We start from the raw sequence: 25074 nt of genomic DNA on the forward strand, positions 1-25074 counted from the left end.
TGACTTATGATTCACATCTTTCCCAGTTTGACACATGTGTAAGTACAGAGAACATGTAACTATTTTCTAGAAATTATGAGGTGTTAAATAAATAAGGAAGATTACAGTGATTTGCTCTTGTCTAAGGTTGCCTTTTCAGTTCACACCAATGACAGTGATGAGAGATGTGACATCACTATTGTTTAAAGCTTTTATTAGCAGAATGTTTTCATGGTCATGCTTCCACCAGTGAGAAACTGCAACGATTGACCAAAATCTGATGTTGTTCCAAAAAACTCAATATCAGATATGACAGCGGAAAGTCTACAATGGAATAACTACAGTATTATGAAAACGATAGATTGCTGCTCACCATATAAAGGAGATGCTGAGTTGCAGACTGAGGACACAGCAGGCAGAGACAGTGGTCGTTTGTGTGTGTGTGCATGTGTGTATGTGTGTATTGAGCTTGTGTGAAAGTGTGTGCATTTTCTACTTCAGAAGAAGTACTTTGGCTGGAAGCTCAATGTATAGCAGTTTTTTTGTTGTTACACAACCTCTCCTCTATATGCTGAGTAGCAATCTATCCTTTTCACAATATTGGCAATATTGGATATATTCATACAAGACAGAAACCAAACAGCAGTCTAGGTGTTTCAAGATGAACTGAAACAAACAAAATTTGTTCATTCATAATGTGCATAAAATAAAATGATGAATTGTTTCTTTGGTTACCATAAAATAGAAGCAACCTTAGACAGACTTCAGTACATTTTGCTGTGCAAAAGATCTGTTCCCAATGCATTTTGCACAATTTGGCTGAAGCTCAAACATGTCTATTGGTGCAAGGGAATTCTCAAAAAATTTGCAAAATTCATAAACAAATCATTATAGGAGACAAAATGTGGGTATATTCATAAGAGATAGAAACTAAGCAGCAATAAAGAGTGTGGTTCTTTCAACATGAACCATAACCAACAAAAGTTGAGTGTTCACAAAGTACTTTCAAGAAAATGGTCACTTGTTTCTTTAGTTACATTGGACATGTAGTGACCATTGCTTTAGAGGATAAGAGAATAGTAAATGCTGAACGGTGTACAACAGTTTGTGTGCCACAAGTCATTAGTGAAGTCAAGTGAAACAACTGAAAATATCACAAATTCTTAATCATAAAAATGCCAGCTGTTTCACAGCATGTCAAGCAGTTCATTATTTGATTAAAATCTTCTTGTTTTACAAGCCGTATCACTTCAAATAAAACACTTGAGCTATCGAGGCTGTCATCTACCATCACTATCAGGAGTAAGATACAACTACCTACCGGGCCTGGCATGGTGTTTTGCTTTCATAGGCATGATAGCAGCAGTTGGAACCTTCAAAAGAGGGCCAAAGTGATGCCTATGCAGGAAGGTGAGATGGGCAGGTTGTAGTAGTTGTGGATCATGGCAGAACCAGTGACGTCAAGTGATGCAAGGAGCCAGCACCATGTTTCCCTACAAGCATCAAGCAGCTGTCTTTGCTTTCACTTGATATCTGAAGCCTGTCCCCATGCCTTACCAAGGATATACACCTGGTCTCTGTTAAAACTGTTGCAGTTTAGGTTAATCTCAGCTGCCTCCTTCATAGCAGAATCCTCATCATTTTGATTTGTGTTTTATGTCTTTATTCCTGGAAATGTTCAGCTACAGCTGACTTCTCAAGTGCCCTTTGTTTAATATGTTGCACATGCTCAGCACTCACATGCCTTCACAAAAGACTCCAAGAGCACATTGCTTACTTGATGGAGAAAAACACTGAATTAATATTTCATTGCCCATATTTACCTGATTGATGACTTAACTATATACTTTTGTTCCCTTATGTCAAACAAAACATGTGTGAACAACCAAAACTTCTTTAGAGATACCAATATTACAATGGAAAAACACTGTTTCCAGTATTGGTTCAGCCACATGCAGAATTGTTTAAATTTAAAGATGAATATTTTGAGAAACAATAAAATAGTTTTTACCAAAACAGGCAACCCCGATCGGTCAGTCCTGCTGAAGAAAAGGATGCCATTTTCATTCTTAGTAGTGGCTTCACCATACAAAATATTTCTGTTTGTACTGGTACTGTACACAATGATTTGCCTCAGTAGATCTGGTGTTTCATTAAAAATAAGATGAAGGTGCAGTGGTGCCTCAACTGTATGTACACTAAGAAAATAAATGGTGGAAGACTACGTTTGTTATTGTATGTTATCTGTGTACTTAGCAGACGGAAGAATGACTGTATTATGTACAGGGTGAACCAGAACTTCACTGACGAACTTCCTGAGATTGTTCAGAGATACCTTTTGAGTATTTTGGTATAAGGGAGCAATGGTCTCCAGTGGCTCATTATGAAGTAATAATGCAATTATTGATTGATTCACTTTGTTACTGCAATTGGACTCATTTCTGTGAAAATACCTTCAGAATAGTGACGAAGCCTTTATAAGATGCAATAACCAAAATGCACCACACACAGCAAAGAGTAATGCCATAACCCTTATATACAGATGCAAAAATGTTGCAATTCTACTGTTGTGTATCACTGTTAATGTACAACTAACACTGATGTAAAATAAAACCCTGGACAGAAATGAGCAGTACTGAATGCAGACTTGAGAGCAACAAGATAAGGAGGGTATTACGGTTGCCAACAGCATGTACCATAACCAAATGGAAACAAGACACCCAGTGCATACTATCAACATTTACACTGTTATGCACTATTTTCAGTGCAGCACAGATACAAAAATTACTGGGGTAAGGAAACAAACAAAATACAATAACTCTGTAATGATTTGCCAGAGACCATGGGTCCCTTATACAAAAATTCTCAGAACATATCCCTGATCAACTTCTGAAAGTTTGTCAGTGGAGTTCTGGTTCATCCACAATTATTCCTCACAAAACCAAACTTTTAAAATTCAGAACACAGATTTTCAGATAATCTTAATTTAGAAAATAATTAAACTTTCTGAAGAAAGTTTTTGCTTTGAGAAATAAGCCTTTACACTTTTTAACTAGTCTTGTTTGTAAATAGATTTTGTAAATACATTTTTCTGTTTGACGATACATGGCTACAATAGCCTAAGGATTATTATATGCACATAAGAGTATTAAACATTTATAAATTTTGTGACATCTTATTTATTACATTTTAAATAAAAATATAAAGGTAAATTAGCATATCTGTTTTTATTTGTAAATGTTTACTGTGTACTCTTATTTTTAAGACATGTTCTACATCATGTACGATCTCCTCACTAAGGATCTTTTGGAACAAAAAATACATGTAATCTTATCATTTGACAGCTCTTAAATTTTGCCACATAACTTACTTATGTATTTCGTTTGTTGCTCCATGGAAACTGTGGAGTAGCTGGAACTGAGGATGTTGCTGTTGCCATCTATGGCTGAACCGTTATGAAACCTGTGAGCCTGGTATTTTTCAATAACCTACAACATGAAAACTGATCTTACTTATGACAGTCTATCATGAGAGTCTCTGTGAATGCTGGTGTGAACAGCTGAGCAAGCTTGCACTATGCTGGCTTCCTGTTCCTGAAGCTGTCAGCCAGTATTGAATTAAGCCCGAGTGTAGCACAAAGCCATACAAGTTGTACAATATTTCAAAGTCTTCACATGGACTAAATACACTGCTCTGGAAATATAAATAATTTTTCTAGAAAGTATACATAATGGACGTCTTATTGTTGATTATATTCACTTATCTCCTTCTTATACATTCAGTATGAAAAGAGAAACCAAATTCTGTATTACTAATTAGTGTATCAGTTAAAGTGATTCATGCGTTATAACGATGCCAGGGATATATACAATTCCTACTTCATTTTTTTCTTCCACTGTACACAGAACAATGGGTGACAATTTATATATATATAAACCTAATGACTAAAATTTTAAAAACTAATGGGTACCCCTATTCTAACATATGGAAACAGGTCTTGAACATGAACTAAGGAAGAAATGTAATTTTTGAAGCAAGTTAAAGGAAGCCTACTCCAGTAGGTGAAGGAGAAATATTAATATCTTATCAGCAAGAAACACTGTGTCTTCTTCAGAAAGCTAATGAGTTGTGAATCAATATTTTCATGTTAATCTTATCCTTGATACAGTAAAAACATATGACACTTTAAGCATTATTTTTGGTTTCAGTTGTGGTCTTTTTTTGTTACTGTCAAATTAGGATTTGGAATGAAGACTTAAATACTGATTTAAAAAAGGGTATAAAATAAGCAACTCCTTTCCCATAAAACACTACTCATGGCTTATTTGTCATGTACAAGCTGCAAATTCTCTCTCAGGTTTAAGAAATTACAGTGTAAAGTTTAATAAACAACTTCTTCACTAAAGTAAGTACAAGGAATTTTTTCTAACATGTGATTCAGATGACCCACCTTGTTTAAAATTGCTGTTGCTAATATATCTTCATAGGTTTTTAAGGCCATTTCATCTTCAGCTGAATAATTCTCTGGCATAGCTGCTTTTCTGAGATCCACCTGCTACAAAATTTTGTGTATCTATTAGAATTTTATTGACAATTATGTTTGTAACACACGTCTAAAATGTAATATTACATTTAACTATCCATGTTTGTTCTGCAGTTCCTTTTGTTTCATACAACTATGAGCCTGCACAAAAAATGCCTCTGCCCTGGCTAATTACATAATAAACCATACAGTTCATAAATTGACTAAAGTATTTTTGTTTATTATAATTTATAATGAAAGGCACATGGTCACATTGAATAACTTCCAACTGCAATGAAATTAAACTCAGAATGGAGAAACACCACTTTCGAGCAATAGTAGACAATTTTCTAAATGTGTTCATGTCACTCCATTTAAAATTAATGGCTCTACAAACAACTAAGTTAAGCTATACAGTGGCAATAAAAGTTTGGTGATGAAATTAAGGAAACAATAACTAATGTAGATGCCGGTCAGGTGGACATTAAAAATTATACAAAAGCACTAATGTAATGATACTTGAAGTGTACTTTTCAGATCTTCCACAATTTTCACTGAATTTGCATAATCTTTCTCATGCTTGGGTCCACAGCCAAATTACATCCCTTGAAAGAAGCTATTTTCCTTCAGAAGGAGCAATTTCAGAACTGCCAATAGACACATCTTCCCCAATCTGCCCTTCTCTTGAAACTTCCTGACAGATTAAAACTGTGTGCCACACCGAGACTCAAACCTGGGACCTAACCTGTTGCAGCAAGTGCTGTACCAACTGAGCTATCCAAGCACGACTCGACTCACAACCTGTCCTTGCAGTCCCACTTCCACCAATACTCAATCTCCTGCCTTTTGAACTTCACTTAAGTTCTCCTGAATACATTGTGGGATCAATATTCCTGGAAGTAAGGCTACTGCAGAGACATGACTTTGTCACACTGGAGGATTGTTTCCAGAATGAATTTTCACTCTGCAGTGGAGTGTGCACTGATTTGTAACTTCTGCAAATGGCATAGGTCCCAGGCTATATTCTTGTCTCGTAGGGGCTGATAACCATGCAGTTTAGTCACTTTACACCCCAAATCAACCAACCGAATTGTGTCTGGCACACAGCTTTAATCCGACAGGAAGTTTCAAGTGGGACAATTCACTCCAGAGTGAAAATTCATTCTGGTATCCCTCTCTTCTTCCCAAGGAGGAAACCGTTAGTTCAAAAAGTGCTCTGATGCCTCCCCATAGGTCTTTGTTTATCCCTATTCACATTGTAAGTGGGTCTCTCTCATCATGGAGCCTGAATGAACTGCCTTTCCTTTCTAACCTCCCCCAGTTTATCCCACTCTCCTCCCCAAGGAAGGAATTAACAGTTCTGCAAACTAAGGTAATGTCACCCTGTTCACTCTGGTACATGTTTATTTGCAGTACTAAACATTTTACATCCTAAGGGTATGCACTTATGTATCATATTTATTAATTTTCTCAACTGAAATTTCCTTTGAGACATATACTGGAACCTCACTCATTCAAAATAAAGAAATTTTTCATTCCCTTCCTCTATCCTTCGTCACTGGGCACTGGCTTGATAGATAAATGGTGTAATAGGAATGATCACACAGAAAATGTTTTGGGGAAGGTGAATCAAAGACTCTATTTTATTGTAGAACACATGGAAGATGCAACAAATGTACTAAAGAGACTACCTACACTACGCTTGTCCATCCTCTTCTGGAATATTGGTGCACAGTACAGGATCCTTTCCAGATAGGATTGATGGAGGCCATCAAACAAGTTTGAAGAAGAGCAGCTCATTTTGTATTGTCACAAAATAGGAGACAGAATGACACAGACAGGAAGTTGGATTAGCAATCATAAAAGAAAAACCTTTTTTTGTTACAGAAAGATCTTTTTGCAAAATTTCAATCATCAACTTCCTTCTCTGAATGTGAAAATATTTTACTGACATCCACCTACATAGGAAGAAATGATCTTCGTAGTACAGTGAGAGGTATCAGAACAAACATCGAAAGATTTAAATGTGTCTTTTTCGCACGCGATGTTCAAGAGTAATGATAGAGAAGCACTCAAGGGATGGTTCAATGAAGCCTCTGCCAGGTACTTCAGTGTGAACTGCAAATTAGTCATATAGATGTAATGCACTTTTTTTTATCAATAACCAGCAAATCCCTTTATACACAATAATGATTGAGTAAAGCTTTTACGTCAGACAACAGCTGCCTATTGGATAAGTAATTAAAATCCTAAGGGGCAAAAAACAGTATTTTTGGTTTTTCCTAAATATGCACATTTCTAAAAAAAATGTTATTATTGGCCAACACAGTCATTGACTGAGTAAAAATATTGCTTGAGTATATATTTTTTCAATTCTGCCATTCATCTTCTAACCTTCTGATGCAGACTGGCAGTCTGTTGTAAAGTTTAACACCAATATGGCATATACAGCTTTGTGTGTCTGTTCTTTTTGTTTGCTATGTATGGAGTGCCATGCTGTTTCCAGTATTGTAACTACAAAAGTCACCATTTGTCTGAAAATCTTCAAGTTCAGTCTGATATATGTAAAACACATTTTTGTATATGTATAGTGAATGTATTGTTAGTGTTTCAAGCTTTCTGTATATGGAGGTTTGTGTGTTATTATTTGCATATTCCTCTTCTGTAATGAAAAAATTTGTTTAAGTGGCGCCGGCCGCGGTGGTCTCGCGGTTCTGGGCGCGCAGTCCGGAACCGCGCGACTGCTGCGGTCGCAGGTTCGAGTCCTACCTCGGGTATGGATGTGTGTGATGTCCTTAGGTTAGTTAGGTTTAACTAGTTCTAAGTTCTAGGGGACTGATGACCTAAGATGTTAAGTCCCATAGTGCTCAGAGCCATTTGAACCATTTTTGTTTAAGTGGCAAATGGTGGAGCCATAAAATATTATTCGGTATGTTGCAAGAGACTGAAAATAACCAAAATATGCCATCCTGGCACCTTCTGGTGTAAAAATGTTTGTGATAATTCTACAACAGAACAGCTGAATTGAGTTTCCATGCAAACTTTATTACATGGTCACTAAAATTTGAGTTTTCATCAACATGAATTCCCAGCAGTTTTGTAGGTGCTACTCCACGTCTATGTCTTTGTCATCCAATACCAGATTATTTTTCCCTATTATATGTAGACTGTTATATTTACATTTAATGTCATCCTGTTTGCACTGAACTTAGAGTGGACATACTTGAGGACTTTATCGGTAGTTGTCTGCAGCAACTGCTTTGACATACTTATTGTCACCCTATAATGTTATAGCATGGATAAAAAAATTTACTCTCCAAGTGGTGGCAGAAGAAAATGTATACAAAGGGTAAGTAAAATGCAAGGTTTTGGAGCCAGAGGCTCCTTCTTCTGATAGGAAGGCTGAAGGGAACGGGAGAGGTGTGAACGACTGGACTGGTGTGACTCCAAAAGATTTCATTTCTGCTTAACCTTTGTACATGTTTTCTGCTGCCACCATTTAACAAGTAGATTTTTTTACCTCTACAATTACATTATATTTTCAAAAACTGATTATTTTTATTGTTTTATTATCACACTAGTATCATCTGTGTATAGCATGATGTTGGCTGCACTATCTGAGATGTGTGTCATTTAATTGATGTGAAATAATATGGGACCTAGAACTCTCCTTTGTGATACTTCTATTTCCACTTTTTTTGCATCTAATACTAAACTGATTTTGTGATTGTAGCAATCTTATATCAGTCCTACTATCTGTATCTAGCTTTGTAGTTTGAATCCAAACTGCTTTTTGCCTGTCCCTTGAATATCAAGTGCATCCAATTTTTCTAAAAGGAAGCAGTAATTGACAGTGTCAAAAACTTTGGAGAGATCTAAATTAACTCCTATTGTTTTTTTTTCTAAATTTCTGATTACTTATTTAGTAAAGTGAATTACTGCTGTTTCTGTTGTTTTACCCATCTGAGAGGCATGCTGTTTTGTTCAGTAACTTATGGTAATTTAGATATTTGTTGTATCAGTGCTTTAACCATCTTTCTAATTTTGGAGAGTGTTGGACAGAATGGTATAGGCCAACAGTTTTCTACCACCTCCTCACTGCTTTTAAATAATGACTTCACTTTCAAGATTTTCAGCCTTTCAGGAAACACTCCAGCATTGAAGTTGGCAATGTATGCCAAGTCCCTTGCAATCTGTGGAGCAGCAGTCTAGATTATGTCAGACATCAGCAACTCATCTACTCCTGCCGGCTGAATTTCAAGTTTTTTATCAGTTTTAACATTTCATGTTAGTTTGTTGGATCTCCCCTTGTGGCACAAGCAGCTTTTGAACATCCTGATTTTTTAAATTATGAATTCTGAGTATAATGAAGTTTTGGCATATGAGAAATAATTTCTTATATAATTTGGCAACTCTTCTTTTTTTAATATTAACGTTTTCTGTGCTTTTGAGAATGCTACCCTGTTCCTCACATCTCCACATGGCTTTTGATTTGCTATCAGACCTGTCACTTCTCAGAAATTTTGCCCTGGCAGTTACTATTTGATGTACTATCTTGTAATTATTAACGTACTAAATAAACTGTGAATTAGTGGATATTTTAATTTAAGAAATTAATCTTTTTACAATTCTACAAGAATTTTTCATGCCAGCTGTGGTCCAGCAACTTGGCTGTCTGTCACCGTGCATCATAGCGAGTAGACTCTCTATGTGTGCATTTTAGTTTTTGACATCTTTGGAAAGCAGATATCAAAATATTCTACAAAGATTGAAGAAAATGAATTATATGCATTTGTCCCATGAACCATGGACCTTGCCGTTGGTGGGGAGGCTTGCGTGCCTCAGCGATACAGATGGCCGTACCGTAGGTGCAACCACAACAGAGGGGTATCTGTTGAGAGGCCAGACAAACATGTGGTTCCTGAAGAGGGGCAGCAGCCTTTTCAGTAGTTGCAGGGGCAATAGTCTGGATGATTGACTGATCTGGCCTTGTAACATTAACCAAAACGGCCTTGCTGTGCTGGTACTGCGAACGGCTGAAAGCAAGGGGAAACTACAGCCGTAATTTTTCCCGAGGACATGCAGCTCTACTGTATGATTAAATGATGATGGCGTCCTCTTGGGTAAAATATTCCGGAGGTAAAATAGTCCCCCATTCGGATCTCCGGGCGGGGACTACTCAAGAGGACGTCGTTATCAGGAGAAAGAAAACTGGCGTTCTACGGATCGGAGCGTGGAATGTCAGATCACTTAATCGGGCAGGTAGGTTGGAAAATTTGAAAAGGGAAATGGATAGGTTAAGGTTAGATATAGTGGGAATTAGTGAAGTTCGGTGGCAGGAGGAACAAGACTTTTGGTCAGATGATTACAGGGTTATAAATACAAAATCAAATAGGGGTAATGCAGGAGTAGGTTTAATAATGAGTAAAAAAATAGGAGTGCGGGTTAGCTACTACAAACAGCATAGTGAACGCATTATTGTGGCCAAGATAGACACAAAGCCCATGCCTACTACAGTAGTACAAGTTTATATGCCAACTAGCTCTGCAGATGATGAAGAAATAGATGAAATGTATGATGAGATAAAAGAAATTATTCAGGTAGTGAAGGGAGACGAAAATTTAATAGTCATGGGTGACTGGAATTCATCAGTAGGAAAAGGGAGAGAAGGAAACATAGTAGGTGAATATGGATTGGGGGGAAGGAATGAAAGAGGAAGCCGCCTTGTAGAATTTTGCACAGAGCATAACTTAATCATAGCTAACACTTGGTTCAAGAATCATGAAAGGAGGCTGTATACATGGAAGAAGCCTGGAGATACTGACAGGTTTCAGATAGATTATATAATGGTAAGACAGAGATTTAGGAACCAGGTTTTAAATTGTAAGACATTTCCTGGGGCAGATGTGGATTCTGACCACAATCTATTGGTTATGAACTGCAGATTGAAACTGAAGAAACTGCAAAAAGGTGGGAATTTAAGGAGATGGGACCTGGATAAACTGAAAGAACCAGAGGTTGTAGAGAGTTTCAGGGAGAGCATAAGGGAACAATTGACAGGAATGGGGGAAATAAATACAGTAGAAGAAGAATGGGTAGCTCTGAGGGATGAAGTGGTGAAGGCAGCAGATGATCAAGTAGGTAAAAAGACGAGGGCTAATAGAAATCCTTGGGTAACAGAAGAAATATTGAATTTAATTGATGAAAGAAGAAAATATAAAAATGCAGTAAATGAAGCAGGCAAAAAGGAATACAAACGTCTCAAAAATGAAATCAACAGGAAGTGCAAAATGGCTAAGCAGGGATGGCTAGAGGACAAATGTAAGGATGTAGAGGCTTGTCTCACTAGGGGTAAGATAGATACTGCCTACAGGAAAATTAAAGAGACCTTTGGAGAGAAGAGAACCACATGTATGAATATCAAGAGCTCAGATGGAAACCCAGTTCTAAGCAAAGAAGGGAAGGCAGAAAGGTGGAAGGAGTATATAGAGGGTTTATACAAGGGAGATGTACTTGAGGACAATATTATGGAAATGGAAGAGGATGTAGATGAAGACGAAATGGGAGATAAGATACTGCGTGAAGAGTTTGACAGAGCACTGAAAGACCTGAGTCGAAACAAGGCCCCGGGAGTAGACAACATTCCACTAGAACTACTGATGGCCTCGGGAGAGCCAGTCATGACAAAACTCTACCATCTGGTGAGCAAGATGTATGAGACAGGCGAAATACCCTCAGACTTCAAGAAGAATATAATAATTCCAATCCCAAAGAAAGCAGGTGTTGACAGATGTGAAAATTACCGAACTATCAGTTTAATAAGTCACAGCTGCAAAATACTAACGCGAATTCTTTACAGACGAATGGAAAAACTGGTAGAAGCCGACCTCGGAGAAGATCAGTTTGGATTCCGTAGAAATGTTGGAACACGTGAGGCAATACTGACCTTACGACTTATCTTGGAAGAAAGATTAAGAAAAGGCAAACCTACGTTTCTGGCATTTGTAGACTTAGAGAAAGCTTTTGACAATGTTGACTGGAATACTCTCTTTCAAATTCTGAAGGTGGCAGGGGTAAAATACAGGGAGCGAAAGGCTATTTACAATTTGTACAGAAACCAGATGGCAGTTATAAGAGTCGAGGGGCATGAAAGGGAAGCAGTGGTTGGGAAAGGAGTGAGACAGGGTTGTAGCCTCTCCCCGATGTTATTCAATCTGTATATTGAGCAAGCAGTAAAGGAAACAAAAGAAAAATTCGGAGTAGGTATTAAAATTCATGGAGAAGAAGTAAAAACTTTGAGGTTTGCCGATGACATTGTAATTCTGTCAGAGACAGCAAAGGACTTGGAAGAGCAGTTGAACGGAATGGACAGTGTCTTGAAAGGAGGATATAAGATGAACATCAACAAAAGCAAAACGAGGATAATGGAATGTAGTCAAATTAAGTCGGGTGATGCTGAGGGAATTAGATTAGGAAATGAGATACTTAAAGTAGTAAAGGAGTTTTGCTATTTAGGGAGTAAAATAACCGATGATGGTCGAAGTAGAGAGGACATAAAATGTAGACTGGCAATGGCAAGGAAAGCGTTTCTGAAGAAGAGAAATTTGTTAACATCTAGTATAGATTTAGGTGTCAGGAAGTCGTTTCTGAAAGTATTTGTATGGAGTGTAGCCATGTATGGAGGTGAGACATGGACGATAACTAGTTTGGACAAGAAGAGAATAGAAGCTTTCGAAATGTGGTGCTACAGAAGAATGCTGAAGATAAGGTGGGTAGATCACGTAACTAATGAGGAGGTATTGAATGGGATTGGGGAGAAGAGAAGTTTGTGGCACAACTTGACTAGAAGAAGGGATCGGTTGGTAGGACATGTTTTGAGGCATCAAGGGATCACAAATTTAGCATTGGAGGGCAGCGTGGAGGGTAAAAATCGTAGAGGGAGACCAAGAGATCAATACACTAAGCAGATTCAGAAGGATGTAGGTTGCAGTAGGTACTGGGAGATGAAGAAGCTTGCACAGGATAGAGTAGCATGGAGAGCTGCATCAAACCAGTCTCAGGACTGAAGACCACAACAACAACATGCATTTGTCGGGGACAGCATTTTCACCCAGGAGTAATTATTTGGGATGTTTACAAAGTTTACACAGTTTTTGTAGAAAATTTCATGTATGCATCAATTGTACTTTTCTTTCTTTCAATGGTATCGAAGGAATTTTGAAGACTAAAGCACTGTCAGATAAACCTAAACCAGCATTTATTATTTCTACTTCTGTATGTCCTACATCTGAAAATGTATTGTCTATGAGACTGTATTATTTGAATAAAATAGAAAGAAACATTCCACATGGGGAAAATATATTAAAAACAAAGATTCTGTGACTTATCAAATGGGAAAGCACTGGTAGATAGACACAATAAAAAAAACCACACAAACACACACACAAAATTTCAAGCTTTCGCAACCCACGGTTGCTTCATCAGGAAAGAGGGAAGGAGAAGGAAAGACGAAAGGATATGGGTTTTAAGGGAGAGGGTAAGGAGTCATTCCAATCCCGGGAGCGGAAAGACTTACCTTAGGGGGAAAAAAGGACAGGTATACACTCGCACACACACACATATCCATCCACACATATACAGACACAAGCATATGTCTGCTTTCGTCTTTCCTTCTCCTTACCTCTTTCCTGATGAAGCAACCATGGGTTGCGAAAGCTTGAAATTGTGTGTGTGTGTGTTTTTCTATTGTGTCTATCTACCAGCGCTTTTCCGTTTGGTAAGTCACAGAATCTTTGTTTTTAATAGACTGTATTATTTGTCATACTTCCATTCATCCAGTCATTCTGGTGCCCAGTACAAGGCCAAAGCCAGGTCATGGTTAGTATGGTACTTCTCCACTTTTGTGCAGAACCATACCTTTATAAAAGCTGTTATTATGATGATGATGTTACTCAAAAAGGCATTTTAAAGCTACTGCTGTCAGGTTGACTTCACAGTGGTGTAACTGTGGGCCTTACTGTGAGGATAAAATAACTAAAAGTTGGATTTTCTTTTTTTATGCTAAGAAAAATTTGCTCATGATTAAGGTAAATGATTAATTATACATTTGAAACATAGTTTCAAATATGTAAATAGCAATTTCCACTAAGCATAACATAGGTATACTGCAGTTGGTGGGATGGTAAGCAACCATGCTTGTTGCATGTGACAGTGCAGAGTGAAGATAACATGGAAACCAAAGCAGGGCAACGTAAGTGTGAATGTGCAGACTGTGGGATTCTCCTGCACAGTTTTGCCACCAGCAATTTCCAAGAAAAGAGGAATATAATACAAAAAGGTAGACATACACCCGAATAATGTGTAACAACTAAGATGAAATCTTGCATAGTGCTTCACTATGCAAATATATGAAATGTATTTGCAGTTGTGAATATGGACACCATCAGCTGTCTAACGAAATGATGACAATGAATATCTGTGCCAGACCGGGGTACGAACCCAGATTCCCCACCTATCATGAACTGATGCCTTACCATTAGGCTATCCGAGTGTGACTCACAGCCAGACACAAACCTCTGTATGTCATCAACCATGTGTCAACAAAGTAATCAACCATGTGTCAACAAACTGTACTTATACTGGTCCAGCACAGATTTCATTTGTCCAGCTGACGGTTGCCTATATTTGCAAGTGCAAATACATTTCATAATGGCTGTAGTTGGTGCCATGCCTGTTCCTTCAGACATGCTTGCATGTCCAAAGGAACTTTGCATTGTATCTGTGATTGTGAACAACACAGGCACTGCAATATTGCACAATACATAACTTGACAACAATAATGAATAGTTGTGATGATATCCTGATACACAAAGGCCATGTCTGTTGTTTATAAATTATAAACCTATTTGGAATAGTGTTGGTTACTGTGTCATGTCTAATGTCCACGGACATAATGGAATGTTTAACTGATAAAGTTTTTTTCTCATCAGTGGAAGAGATGGTGCTTGGAGAAAATGATGGACACACGGGTCCCTGAATAAAGGAAAATACATTGAACTCTTACATCTCCACAGTAAATATCATGAAAAGCTAAATCATCATTTAAAACATCCTTCCATGTTTAAAGGAATGTCAAATCCAATACAGAATCACGTAAATGTTCATTTTTCACACACTCTCATGAATAAAATAAGAAAGGAGTTAATTGAATCGAATTTTGTCTGTGTTATTCTGGACAAAGTAACTAATGTGAATAATTTATTGCAGGTGTCAGTATTTTGCTGTGTCATAGCTAATGGTGGACTCCATGAAATATTTTTAAAATTCATGAACATCAGGTAGCATAAGAGTTATGATGGTGGTGCAGTTATTGCTGGCCATTTGAATGGGTTGTAGTCTACACTGAAGAACACATTTCCTAGTGCAATGTTTGTTCAATACTTCACTTACTGACTGAATTTAATGCTATTGTAAGCCATGTCAAAGGTCAAAGAATGTAGACTGTTTTCCTCTGTTTAAATGGTCTTGGCATTTGCTTCTCCACCTTATCCAAAAGAACCAGCACTCTAAATGAAGAAGTACAGAAATGAGTGCCAAGAGCTCTGCATCTCATTCCATGAACTGATTTCACTTTTCAAGAAGATAACAGATTCAGATGAGAAGTGAGACAAAGGAACAGCTCATGGATTTGAAATCACTATGCAAGATGTCAGTTTCAATTTCTTTCTACATACTTTTGCATATATTTTCCCTCTCACTGACGCATTATCCAACTTACTGCAAGCCAGAGATTATGACAGTGAATATTATGTGAAAAAAATTATGAATTCTGAGAAATTTTGAAAACCAAACGTCACAGATTTGAAAGAATTTGGAAAAAGAGTCATTCATGGGCAACATATAGATGAATTTTAACTAAACATCCTAGGTACAATGCAGTCAGCTTAGAAACAAACTTAAGAAAAATCTAGTGTGACATTATGGACAGTTACAAGATAAGAGTCTGTAACATAGACTATGTTATTTTCTGAACTTTTAAATGTATATAATATTGATAAATATAAATACAATGCTCCTGAACTTACTTTACAACAACTAAAATACCACTACGGATAATTTATGATTTTTACTTCTAAGATCACAGCTAGTAGTTAAATGTATTTCAGGAGAAATGTGATATGAATCTGTTATTAATTTGTTCAGGTCTATTAAGTCAAATAGACTCCAAACAGAATACCATAAAATTGTAAACCTCTGAACTTTTTTGACTGTTCTTGCATCTAGTGCCTCAGCTGACAGAAGCTTTATAGCCCTGGAAAGGATAAAAAATTATTTATATAGTTCACAAATTCAAGAAGATTTACAAACTTCACTCTATTATCCACTGAAAAAGGTAGCTTGTGGCAGTTGAGGAGTGAATCTGAGGAGGAGGAGGAGGAGGAAGAGATTAGTGTTTAATGTTCTGTCAACAACAAGGTCATTAGAGACAGAGCACTAGCTCGGATTACAGAAAGATGGGGAAGGAAATCAGCCATGCCATTTCAAAGGAACCATTCCAGCATCTGCCTGAAGAGATCTAGGGAAATCACGGAAAACCTAAATCAGCATGGACGGACGGGGGATTGAACCGTCATCTTCCTGAATGCGAGTCCAGTGTGCTAATCACTGTGCCACCTTGCTCGGTGGATGAATCTGAGTTTCATGACCTAGTGATCAACAAATTCACCAAAAGGAAGGCATTACATATAAAATGGAACTTTTTTCCCCTTTGTAACAGATTATCTTAATGAAAAATTCAGTACACGCCACTGGCAACTGTCTTGTATTATTAGTGACATTCAAACAAAAACCCAAATGTTCAGTTTCAAGGATAAATAAATACAAAATAGTTTTTAATGACAATATTATGAATAGAATCGACTGCTACTCACCATATACTGGAAATTTTGAGTTACATACAGGCACAACAAATGCAATTCTCACACACATCTGTAGACCCCAGCATATGCCAGAGAATACAATACTAGAATAAAATAGCTATCATCTATGCCTGCATGCAAATAATAACTATAACATAGAATTAGTGATTGATTTTCTTATGCAATAATAGTTTATTTGCTTTCTTCTGTCTGCAGCTAAAATGGCTATAAATGAATTCTCATTCAGTAACACATAATACTTACCAGCCATACTCATACTATATTGTAAATTTAAATGTGAACTATATAACTTTCTGACTTATTTCATAAATGATTTTCTCATACATTGTTTAATACTGATCAGTTAATCTTACCTGCATTGGTGGAAGAGTCATTGCTTCTCCTATTATTTTATGAATTAACTTCTTTAGCGCAGCATGAGCAGCTGTTGGTGAGTCTTCCTCTGGTAAAGGCTTATCTGAACACAAACCAATATTTTCTTAAATTTCATTTTATTCAAAATACATATAAAGTCTCAAAACAGCAGTTTTTCCAAAGTTTGTAAATGCTTATAGTGATGAATACGTACTCACACACCAACTTTTACCTGGTACCTTTATGTGAGAACCAGCCATTAATTTGGCAATGCAAAAACCATTTTATAAAGACCTAAGTATTCAGATGGATCTGAACCTTTAAATCTTTTACAGACACTCTTATTATCTTATGGCCATCATACACATCCTCAGTATCTAATGTGTGCTTCATACCCATATCAAAGATATCTGAATGAAGCATACAAAAGGTCAGTAAGTTAGGGCCATCATTCATATTAATAACTATGATACAGGTTTCATCTTTTTACGTGTAACTTGCTTTACAGTAAATAGAATCATCTTCTAATAAATTCTATACAGATGCTAAAGAAGAATATACTAGCAATAAAAATGATGAAATTTGAATGAATGAGGAATACTGAAACTTAATGCCAAAACATAACTTTGATTTCTTGCTTTTTGTGAGCTGTCACTTTAACCATTAGGCTTTCTGAGAATGCCTCCAGGCCTTACTCAAACTTTCAATGTCTCTGACATCTCCACGTATGATTTCTGAATGTTATTACCAAAGGTTCCCCCATGGGGTATGTGGGAATGGCACCACTAGGGGAATTCCACTGGTGGAGGACTGTAGCTTACTCTGTCACAAAGGATGACCACTGTCCACCACGTGACTGAATGTCACCTGGTGGTGTTGTGGATATGTAACATGTTAAGGAAAGCATATAAGTAGAGCATAGACAAGTGGGGAATAATATAAAATGATACATGCTGCAAATGGGGAAGTCATTGACATAGGCAACCTTGGCAACAGGCACATTGTTATGGCCCAGCACCTGGGAAATAGCATCTCAGAAATGCTGTTCAGTTGTTAGCGTGCTACTGTCATGAGCATTTGTGGAAAGAGATTAAACAACATTTAATCCATGAGAAGGTAACAAGGAGATGTCTACGCCTCATCACAGAGCTTGGAGGTTGGAGGCTTGCCTGTTCCATCAAGCAGGATCGGTGGCGATTTGTGGCAGATCTGAAGACAAAGTACTATGCAAGTGCAGACACAAGTGTTTTGGAGCACACTGTTCAGTGTATATTGTTGAATATGAGACTCCATAGCAGGCAATCTATACACGTTCCACTACTGACCCAATGACACTGTCAATTATGATTGCAGTGATTATGGTATCAGTGAGATTGGACTGTGGATCAATACAAAGATGTAGCCTAGTCAGATGAATCATGTTTCTTGTTACACCAAGTTCATAGTCACACATCTTAACCCAGGCAAATGACTACTTGAAACATGCGCCATGCCACAGACGTAGGTCAGTGGGGGCAATATTATGCAGTGGGGATCACTGACCTAACTTCTATGGGACCAGTGGTAGTAATCATAGGCACCATGATTTCTGAGGACTCTGTGAACGTTACTGTGAAATACCTGCATCCCTTCATGTTTGATGTTTTTCCCCATGATGATTGACTCTTACATCCAGATAACAGTCCATACCACAAGCTCTTAATCATGCTGCAGTGATTTGTGGAATGTAAGAGAGAACTCTCATTGATGTCTTGGCCACCAAATTCCACTGACCTCACGTGACAAATACAACAGGAGTGCTGCTTGAAGCTCCATGCCCACACACCACCGGTCAATGATTTACAGGAACTGCATGACCTGCACATAGATATTTGGTGCCAGATACATACAGAAACCTACGAAGAATGCATCCCACAAGCAGATTACTATACTAATAAGCAGGTGGTCATAAAGAATTGGCCCACCAGTGTATATGAAATAATTCAGAGTCACTAAAATGAATGGCTGGTAGGACTGAAGTAAATGAGGACACAATGACATGAATTGCTACCAGAGAAAGCCAGTTAGAATTTTGAAATTTTAGGTAAAAACATCAATGACAAAGAAACTTGAGTCAGGTCATGGGCAAAGAGCCTAATGCTTAAGGCAACTGCTCACAAAGAGCATGAGATCCAGGCTCAAGTCCTGGGCTGTTACAAATTTTTTGGTTATTACTACATACTCACTATATTCCAGCTTCAACTTTTCTCACTGGCTTTCACTGGTATCATTTCATTCCATTTTATTTTACTGATTCCATTCTCATCATAAATTCATTTACGCAGATATAATTTTCTTGATGAAAGAATGAGCTGTAGTCATTAACAGCCAAACTCACTCGTGAAGTCGACAAGAATCAGCTGAAGGTATAGAGGGCAGGAGATCTGAGGGAGAAGGAGTGAGAGCGGACAAAATGGAAATCAGAAACTCAAAGTCAGACCCAATGAATCAGTCCACAATGCCTGATAAGAAAAGTGAAGCACTCATAAGGGAAGGAGGATCAAATTTACAAAGAATTTGGCAGTATAACCCCACTTATTAGTATGATGTTGCATCATCTCTGGCCTGGATGTATGCACTGATTTGGTTTGGAAGAGAGTCGTACAGCTGTTGTATCCTCCCCTGACGCAAAATAGCCCATAACTGTTGTAACTGGTCCTTGCATTCAGGCTACTGGCACTGGAGAAGAGTTCATGTCTGACCTGGTCCCACACACGTTCTGTTGGGAACACATCTGGGGCTGTGCTGGCAATGAGAGTACCTCAAGATTGTGAAGACATTTCATAGAGATATGCCATGTGTGAACAAACATTGTTGTGCTGCAAAATGGCACCACAATGCCACCTATAAGGAGGTAATAAATGAGGATATAAGTTGTCCACGACATACCATTGTGCCGTCAGAGTTCCCTCACTCAGTACCAGTCATGACCTGAAGCTATACATGATAGCCCTCCATATTGTGACACCAAGAGTAACACTGCTGTATCTCTCCAAAATGTCAGAAGACTGGGTTCTCACTGAAGGTTGCCACCATACCCACTGATGGTGCTCATCTGGGGCAGTGGAGATGAATTATATACATTTTTCTTCCCAATTCAATTCACCATATCACTAGTTATCCAATCTACCCATCTAATCCTCAGCATTCTTCTTTAATACCACATTTTGAAAGCTTCTGTTCTCTTGTTGTCTGAGCTGTTTGTCGTCAATGTTTCACTTCATAGAAGGCTGCTCTCCAAACAAATACCTTCCAAAAAGACCTCCTGATTCTTAAATTTAATTTTCATGCTAACAAATTTATCTTCTGAAGTACACTTTTCATGTTACTGTCAGTCTGCATTGTCCAAACAGCGAAACTTATCTACTTCTGTTTTTCTCATATATTGCTCTTAATTCCTTGAGCTTTGTCTTCTTTAATCTGAAAACATCCTATTATACTTGTCTTACTTTCACTCATGTTCATTTTATGACCTCTTTTCGAGACACTATCCCCTTTGTTTGACTGCTCTTTCAAGTTCTTTATCATCTCTGGTAGAATTACAATGTTATCAGCAAACTTTAAAGCTTTTATTTCTTCTCCCTGAATATTATATCCCTTTCCAAATTTCTCCTTGGGCTACAACACTGTTTCACTATGTTCTCAGCTACTACTTCACTTTCCTATCTTTTGACTCTTCTTACTGCAGCTTCATTTCCATACAAGTTGTAGATAACCTTCTGCTTCCCTTGTATTTTATCCCTGTTACCTTCCGAATTTCAAAGAGGGTATTATAGTCAACACTGTCAAGGCTAAAAATGCTACACATGTAAGCTTGCCTATCTTCAGTCTATCTTCTAAGGTAAGCTGTAAGGTCTGCGTTCTTTCAAGTGTTCTTACATTTTCCAGAATACAAACTGATCATGTGCGAGATCACCTTCTACCAGTCTTTCCGTTTTTCTGTAAACAATTGGTACAGTGTCAGCATTATGCAGTATTTTGCAACTGTGAATTATTAGACTGATGGTGCAGTAATAGTCACATCTGTCAGCACCTACTTTGTTTGGGATTGGAATTATTATATTCTTACTTAAGTCTAAGGGTTTTATGTATGTTTCATCTTAATGTGTACATGACCACTCTGATGATTTATCACAGAACAATAGTTATCTCAGTAAGCCTATAAATCTGTTTACAATGGACCATGCTAACAGAAATCTTGTGTTTGAATTGTGATAAACTGTGAAGAATTGCTGTAAAGGTTACTTGTTAATTTTCTTTCAAACTTATACGGATTCTCAATTTATTGCTCTACATCAGACAGGAAGATCACTGCACTGAGATACAGAATCCCATTTTGCCCACTAGACAAGAAGGCAAAATCTACACAGAAGTTACTTTTTGTTCTATATTTTCAGTTTTGTGACTAAGTAAAGTTACATTAAATAGATTACCTAGGCAGTAATATATAAAAGTCGATTTGTAATACACAGTACAGATATTCAAACACCAAAACATGGAATTCCACAAATGCAAACAATAAAACTTATGTACATATTATAAATAAAATACTTAATTCTGCAGGACCAATAAAGAAGTACAAATACAAGAAAAATATAACTGGTAGGCCACATGTCAAAACAACTTTGGAGTGAAGGCAACCTTGAAAATGTTTATGTAGTGACATGAATTAATCCTATCACTCAGTCAAACTTATGTACATATTATAAATAAAATACTTAATTCTGCAGGACCAATAAAGAAGTACAAATACAAGAAAAATATAACTGGTAGGCCACATGTCAAAACAACTTTGGAGTGAAGGCAACCTTGAAAATGTTTATGTAGTGACATGAATTAATCCTATCACTCAGTCAAATGATCTAATGTAAATAGCTTCCTCCCTGCTCCCAGTAGTGATGCACTACAATAGCAACTGCAGAAATTCAGAGTAAGATAATTCTTACTGAACATTATGTTTGTGTGTTTGTGCTGCTTATGTGTTTCATGTGAATGTAGTACAACTGAGAAACCAATCCTAAAAATTATAAATATCTATCATCTGCTATGAATATAGTGACGTGTAATGAAACATTAGAATGCATACAATGCATGAAATATCAAACTAATGAACAAGTGTGTTAGTACCTCCACATCAGCATGCCAAGATAAATATGATATTAAAAGTTAAAATAATATGCCCAACTCCATGGTCAAGGCTGTTACACTGTGATGATACGGCTGTGCCTGATTGATGTTAGTCACATTGAATCCCAAAAGTGGAAAGAAGTTTCATCATTCAACGTACGCTATCAGTGTAAATGAGGTGATACATGATCTTCCTTTCACTTTGCTGCTTCTGTTTCCAGGAATCTGCATCATTGTTCCATATTACAATGTTTCCTTTTCCACATTTTTCGTAAACATGGTTCAGCTCATCCACACCATCATCAATTGGTTGCTAATTTTGTCTGAAAATTTTGATTTGAACAAGAGCAACAGTTACCCCAATTTTAAATTAGGACTGTGCCATTAATATTGTTAAAATACTGTTTGTACTCAGTATTATTTTAGAGAATATTTGTTCATTAAGGTGGTTATCCACTCCATGAAACCTGTTTTTTTTTTTTTTTTTTTTTTTTTTTTTGCTGTCCAGCATGTAGGTAAGGGTAAATAATAAAGCAATTTATGGCATGATATAAATCTGAACAGTAATGCTGAATGTTACATGGGATTAAATTCTATAGAATGTCTCATTGCAGTGAAGACATTTGACACTGATAATGATTACAACTTATCCTTTGTGTCATGTCCTCCTCCTGGTTCTAACCACCATTAACAATCCTCCTCCCTTCTTTCCATTTTCTTCCCTCCTTCCAACCCAGAGGTAGAATTTCATTATTTAATGAATTCTCTCTCTCTCTCTCATATGTTGTTCCTCCTTCTCTCTTTTCCTGTTCCCCTCCAGTTATTAACTGCATAATTCACTCCACTCTTTGTTTCTCTTCTTCTTAATACATCACCTCTGAACTGAAACTGGCACAGTGCTTATCTTTGAGATCTCTCTCTTAAATCTCCCTCTTCATCTTTATCTCCATCTAGCCTCACAACAGGTGACTTCCTCTCATCCAGAGGTCTGAGGGACCTGTGCCTCCTTCACAATTTTACGGTTTACCCAACACATTCACCTTTCCTCCATTACTGTAGTGGCATCTGTGGAACTGAATAGCCTGTGTAATATTACTATCAATTTCCTAAAGGGTGCTTGCCATAAGGTGCATCCTCTGATAAGATCACACCAGTATCTGGCATATAAAAAGCCTTAGGAGTGGTCTGAGTCAGTTGTAATGCTGTCTGTGGAGTGCACTGTGAGTGTGCTATTAGTTTTCCTATGGTGTTTACACTGTGGACTCTATTTGCCATAAAATGAACTTTGATATGGTGTGGACTGGACATTGCTTTGGAATACAGACTTACAATAACTTGCACTGTTTCTGAGGGGCATCCTGTACATACCTCTTGTTGTGAACAAATGGGGCCAGGCCTCAGTTGAGTGTGTTCATGTGTGTAGATCACCTTTTTACAAAACTGAAGGAGGAATACAAAAATTCATAATGATTGGAAACTTTTTCTACCTTAAATGTTTCTGTCAGCACTATTTAAAATTTTATTCTCTTGTAATTTATCCGACAATGATTTGTTTGTCAAAAAGGGATATTAAGTCTGGTGGTGTACAAGGTGCTTTTTACCAGGACCAAGGTATGTGATGCCACTGAATTTAATCTTTTAGCTTTCTTCGATTTCCATTCTCACCTACACATCATTAAAATGTCATTTCATGTAAGAGACATGCATTATAGTCAGTTACACATTTCACATGAGGGATACATGCCACAGGGAAACTAAAATAACTGTCTCCAATAGCATCTGTTCAACAGTACCAATGAAGGATTCCCATAACTTTTCCTCAGCAATTACAGAACACATGAGCTGATTCAAATGAGGGAAGATGAACACATACCAACTGTTAGTCATGTGAAGAAATTTATCAGATGTGATATGTACACTGGAGGAAAAAAATTGCAACCCCAAGAGGATGTTGTGCAACATAGATGAAAGTTGATGGGTATGTTTCTACATCTGAAAGATAATGTCTATTCAGATTTCATGCCAAAATCAGATTTGCTTTAAGTACATACGGTAATGGCAATGAGAGTTAGTTACATTTGAGATTAGGTATGGTGAGCTGATGTTTGTAAAAAATGCCTTTAAGGTGACAACGATGCCATTAACAACACCTCAATGAGTTTGAATGAGGTAGTGTAATAGTGTTATGAGAAGTTGGATGTTCCTTCTGCAATATTGCAGAAAGACTTGGCAGGAAAGTAGCTGCTGTACGTGACTGCTGGCAGCGGTAATCATGAGAATGTATGGTTGCAAGAAGAACAGGCTCTGGGCACCCCCATGACTCTACCAAGAGGGAAGACCTTTGTGTTTGGTGTATGGCTCTGGTGCGTCATAATGTATCTGCAGCAACAACCTAGGCAGCAGTTGGCACCATTGTGATACAACAAACTGTTAAAAATCAATTACTTCAAGGTCAGCTCTGAGCCAGACGAACTGTACGATGCATTCCACTGGCCCCAAACTTCATCCATTTAGGACTTCAGTGGTGTCAGGTGAGAGCTCACTGGAGTATAGGGAGGGGGTCTGTTGTGGTTCTGCCTCGGTACCAGTGATGGGTGCGTGTTGGTTAGGAGACCAGCTGAAGGTCTGCAACCAACCAGTATGTGTGCTAGACACACTGGACCTACACCTGGAGTTATGATCTATGTCTACAGGAGCACTCTTGTGGTTACCCCATGCACCTTGACTGCAAATCTGTATGTCAGTCTAGTGATTAGACCTGCTGTTCTGCCATTATGAACAGCATTCCAAGTGGTGTTTTCCAACAGGATAATGCTCAACTACATACTGCTGTTGTAACCCAACATGTTCTACATAGGGGTGACATGTTGGTTTGGCCTGCTCAATCACCAGATCTGTCTCCATTCGAGCACATTTGGCACATCATCGAATGACGACTCCTGTGTCATCCACAAACAGCATTAATCATGCCTGTATTGGCCGACTAAGTGCAAAAAGCATGAAACTTCAATCCACAAACTGACATCCGGCACCTGTACAACACAATGGATGCACATTTGCATGCTTGCATTAAACCTCTGGCTGTTACACCAGTTATTAATGTAGCAGCATTTC

General features: G+C 37.6%; 1 protein-coding gene across 3 annotated transcripts in view; it reads right to left on the minus strand.

The window, feature by feature from the left end:
* The window catches only part of LOC126262326 (uncharacterized), a 422509-nt gene that overhangs the window by 81897 nt on the left and 315538 nt on the right, over nt 1-25074 (minus strand). For all 3 annotated transcript variants that reach the window (XM_049958882.1, XM_049958881.1, XM_049958880.1), the window contains 3 exons: nt 16794-16897; nt 4430-4534; nt 3350-3467 (listed from right to left, as the gene is read on the minus strand). In XM_049958882.1, coding sequence (XP_049814839.1) covers nt 3350-3467; nt 4430-4534; nt 16794-16897 — 327 coding nt within the window. The remainder of the gene's footprint in view (nt 1-3349; nt 3468-4429; nt 4535-16793; nt 16898-25074) is intronic.

Source organism: Schistocerca nitens, chromosome 6 (genome assembly GCF_023898315.1).
Source record: "Schistocerca nitens isolate TAMUIC-IGC-003100 chromosome 6, iqSchNite1.1, whole genome shotgun sequence".
In the NCBI taxonomy this organism is placed as follows: Eukaryota; Metazoa; Arthropoda; class Insecta; order Orthoptera; family Acrididae; genus Schistocerca; species Schistocerca nitens.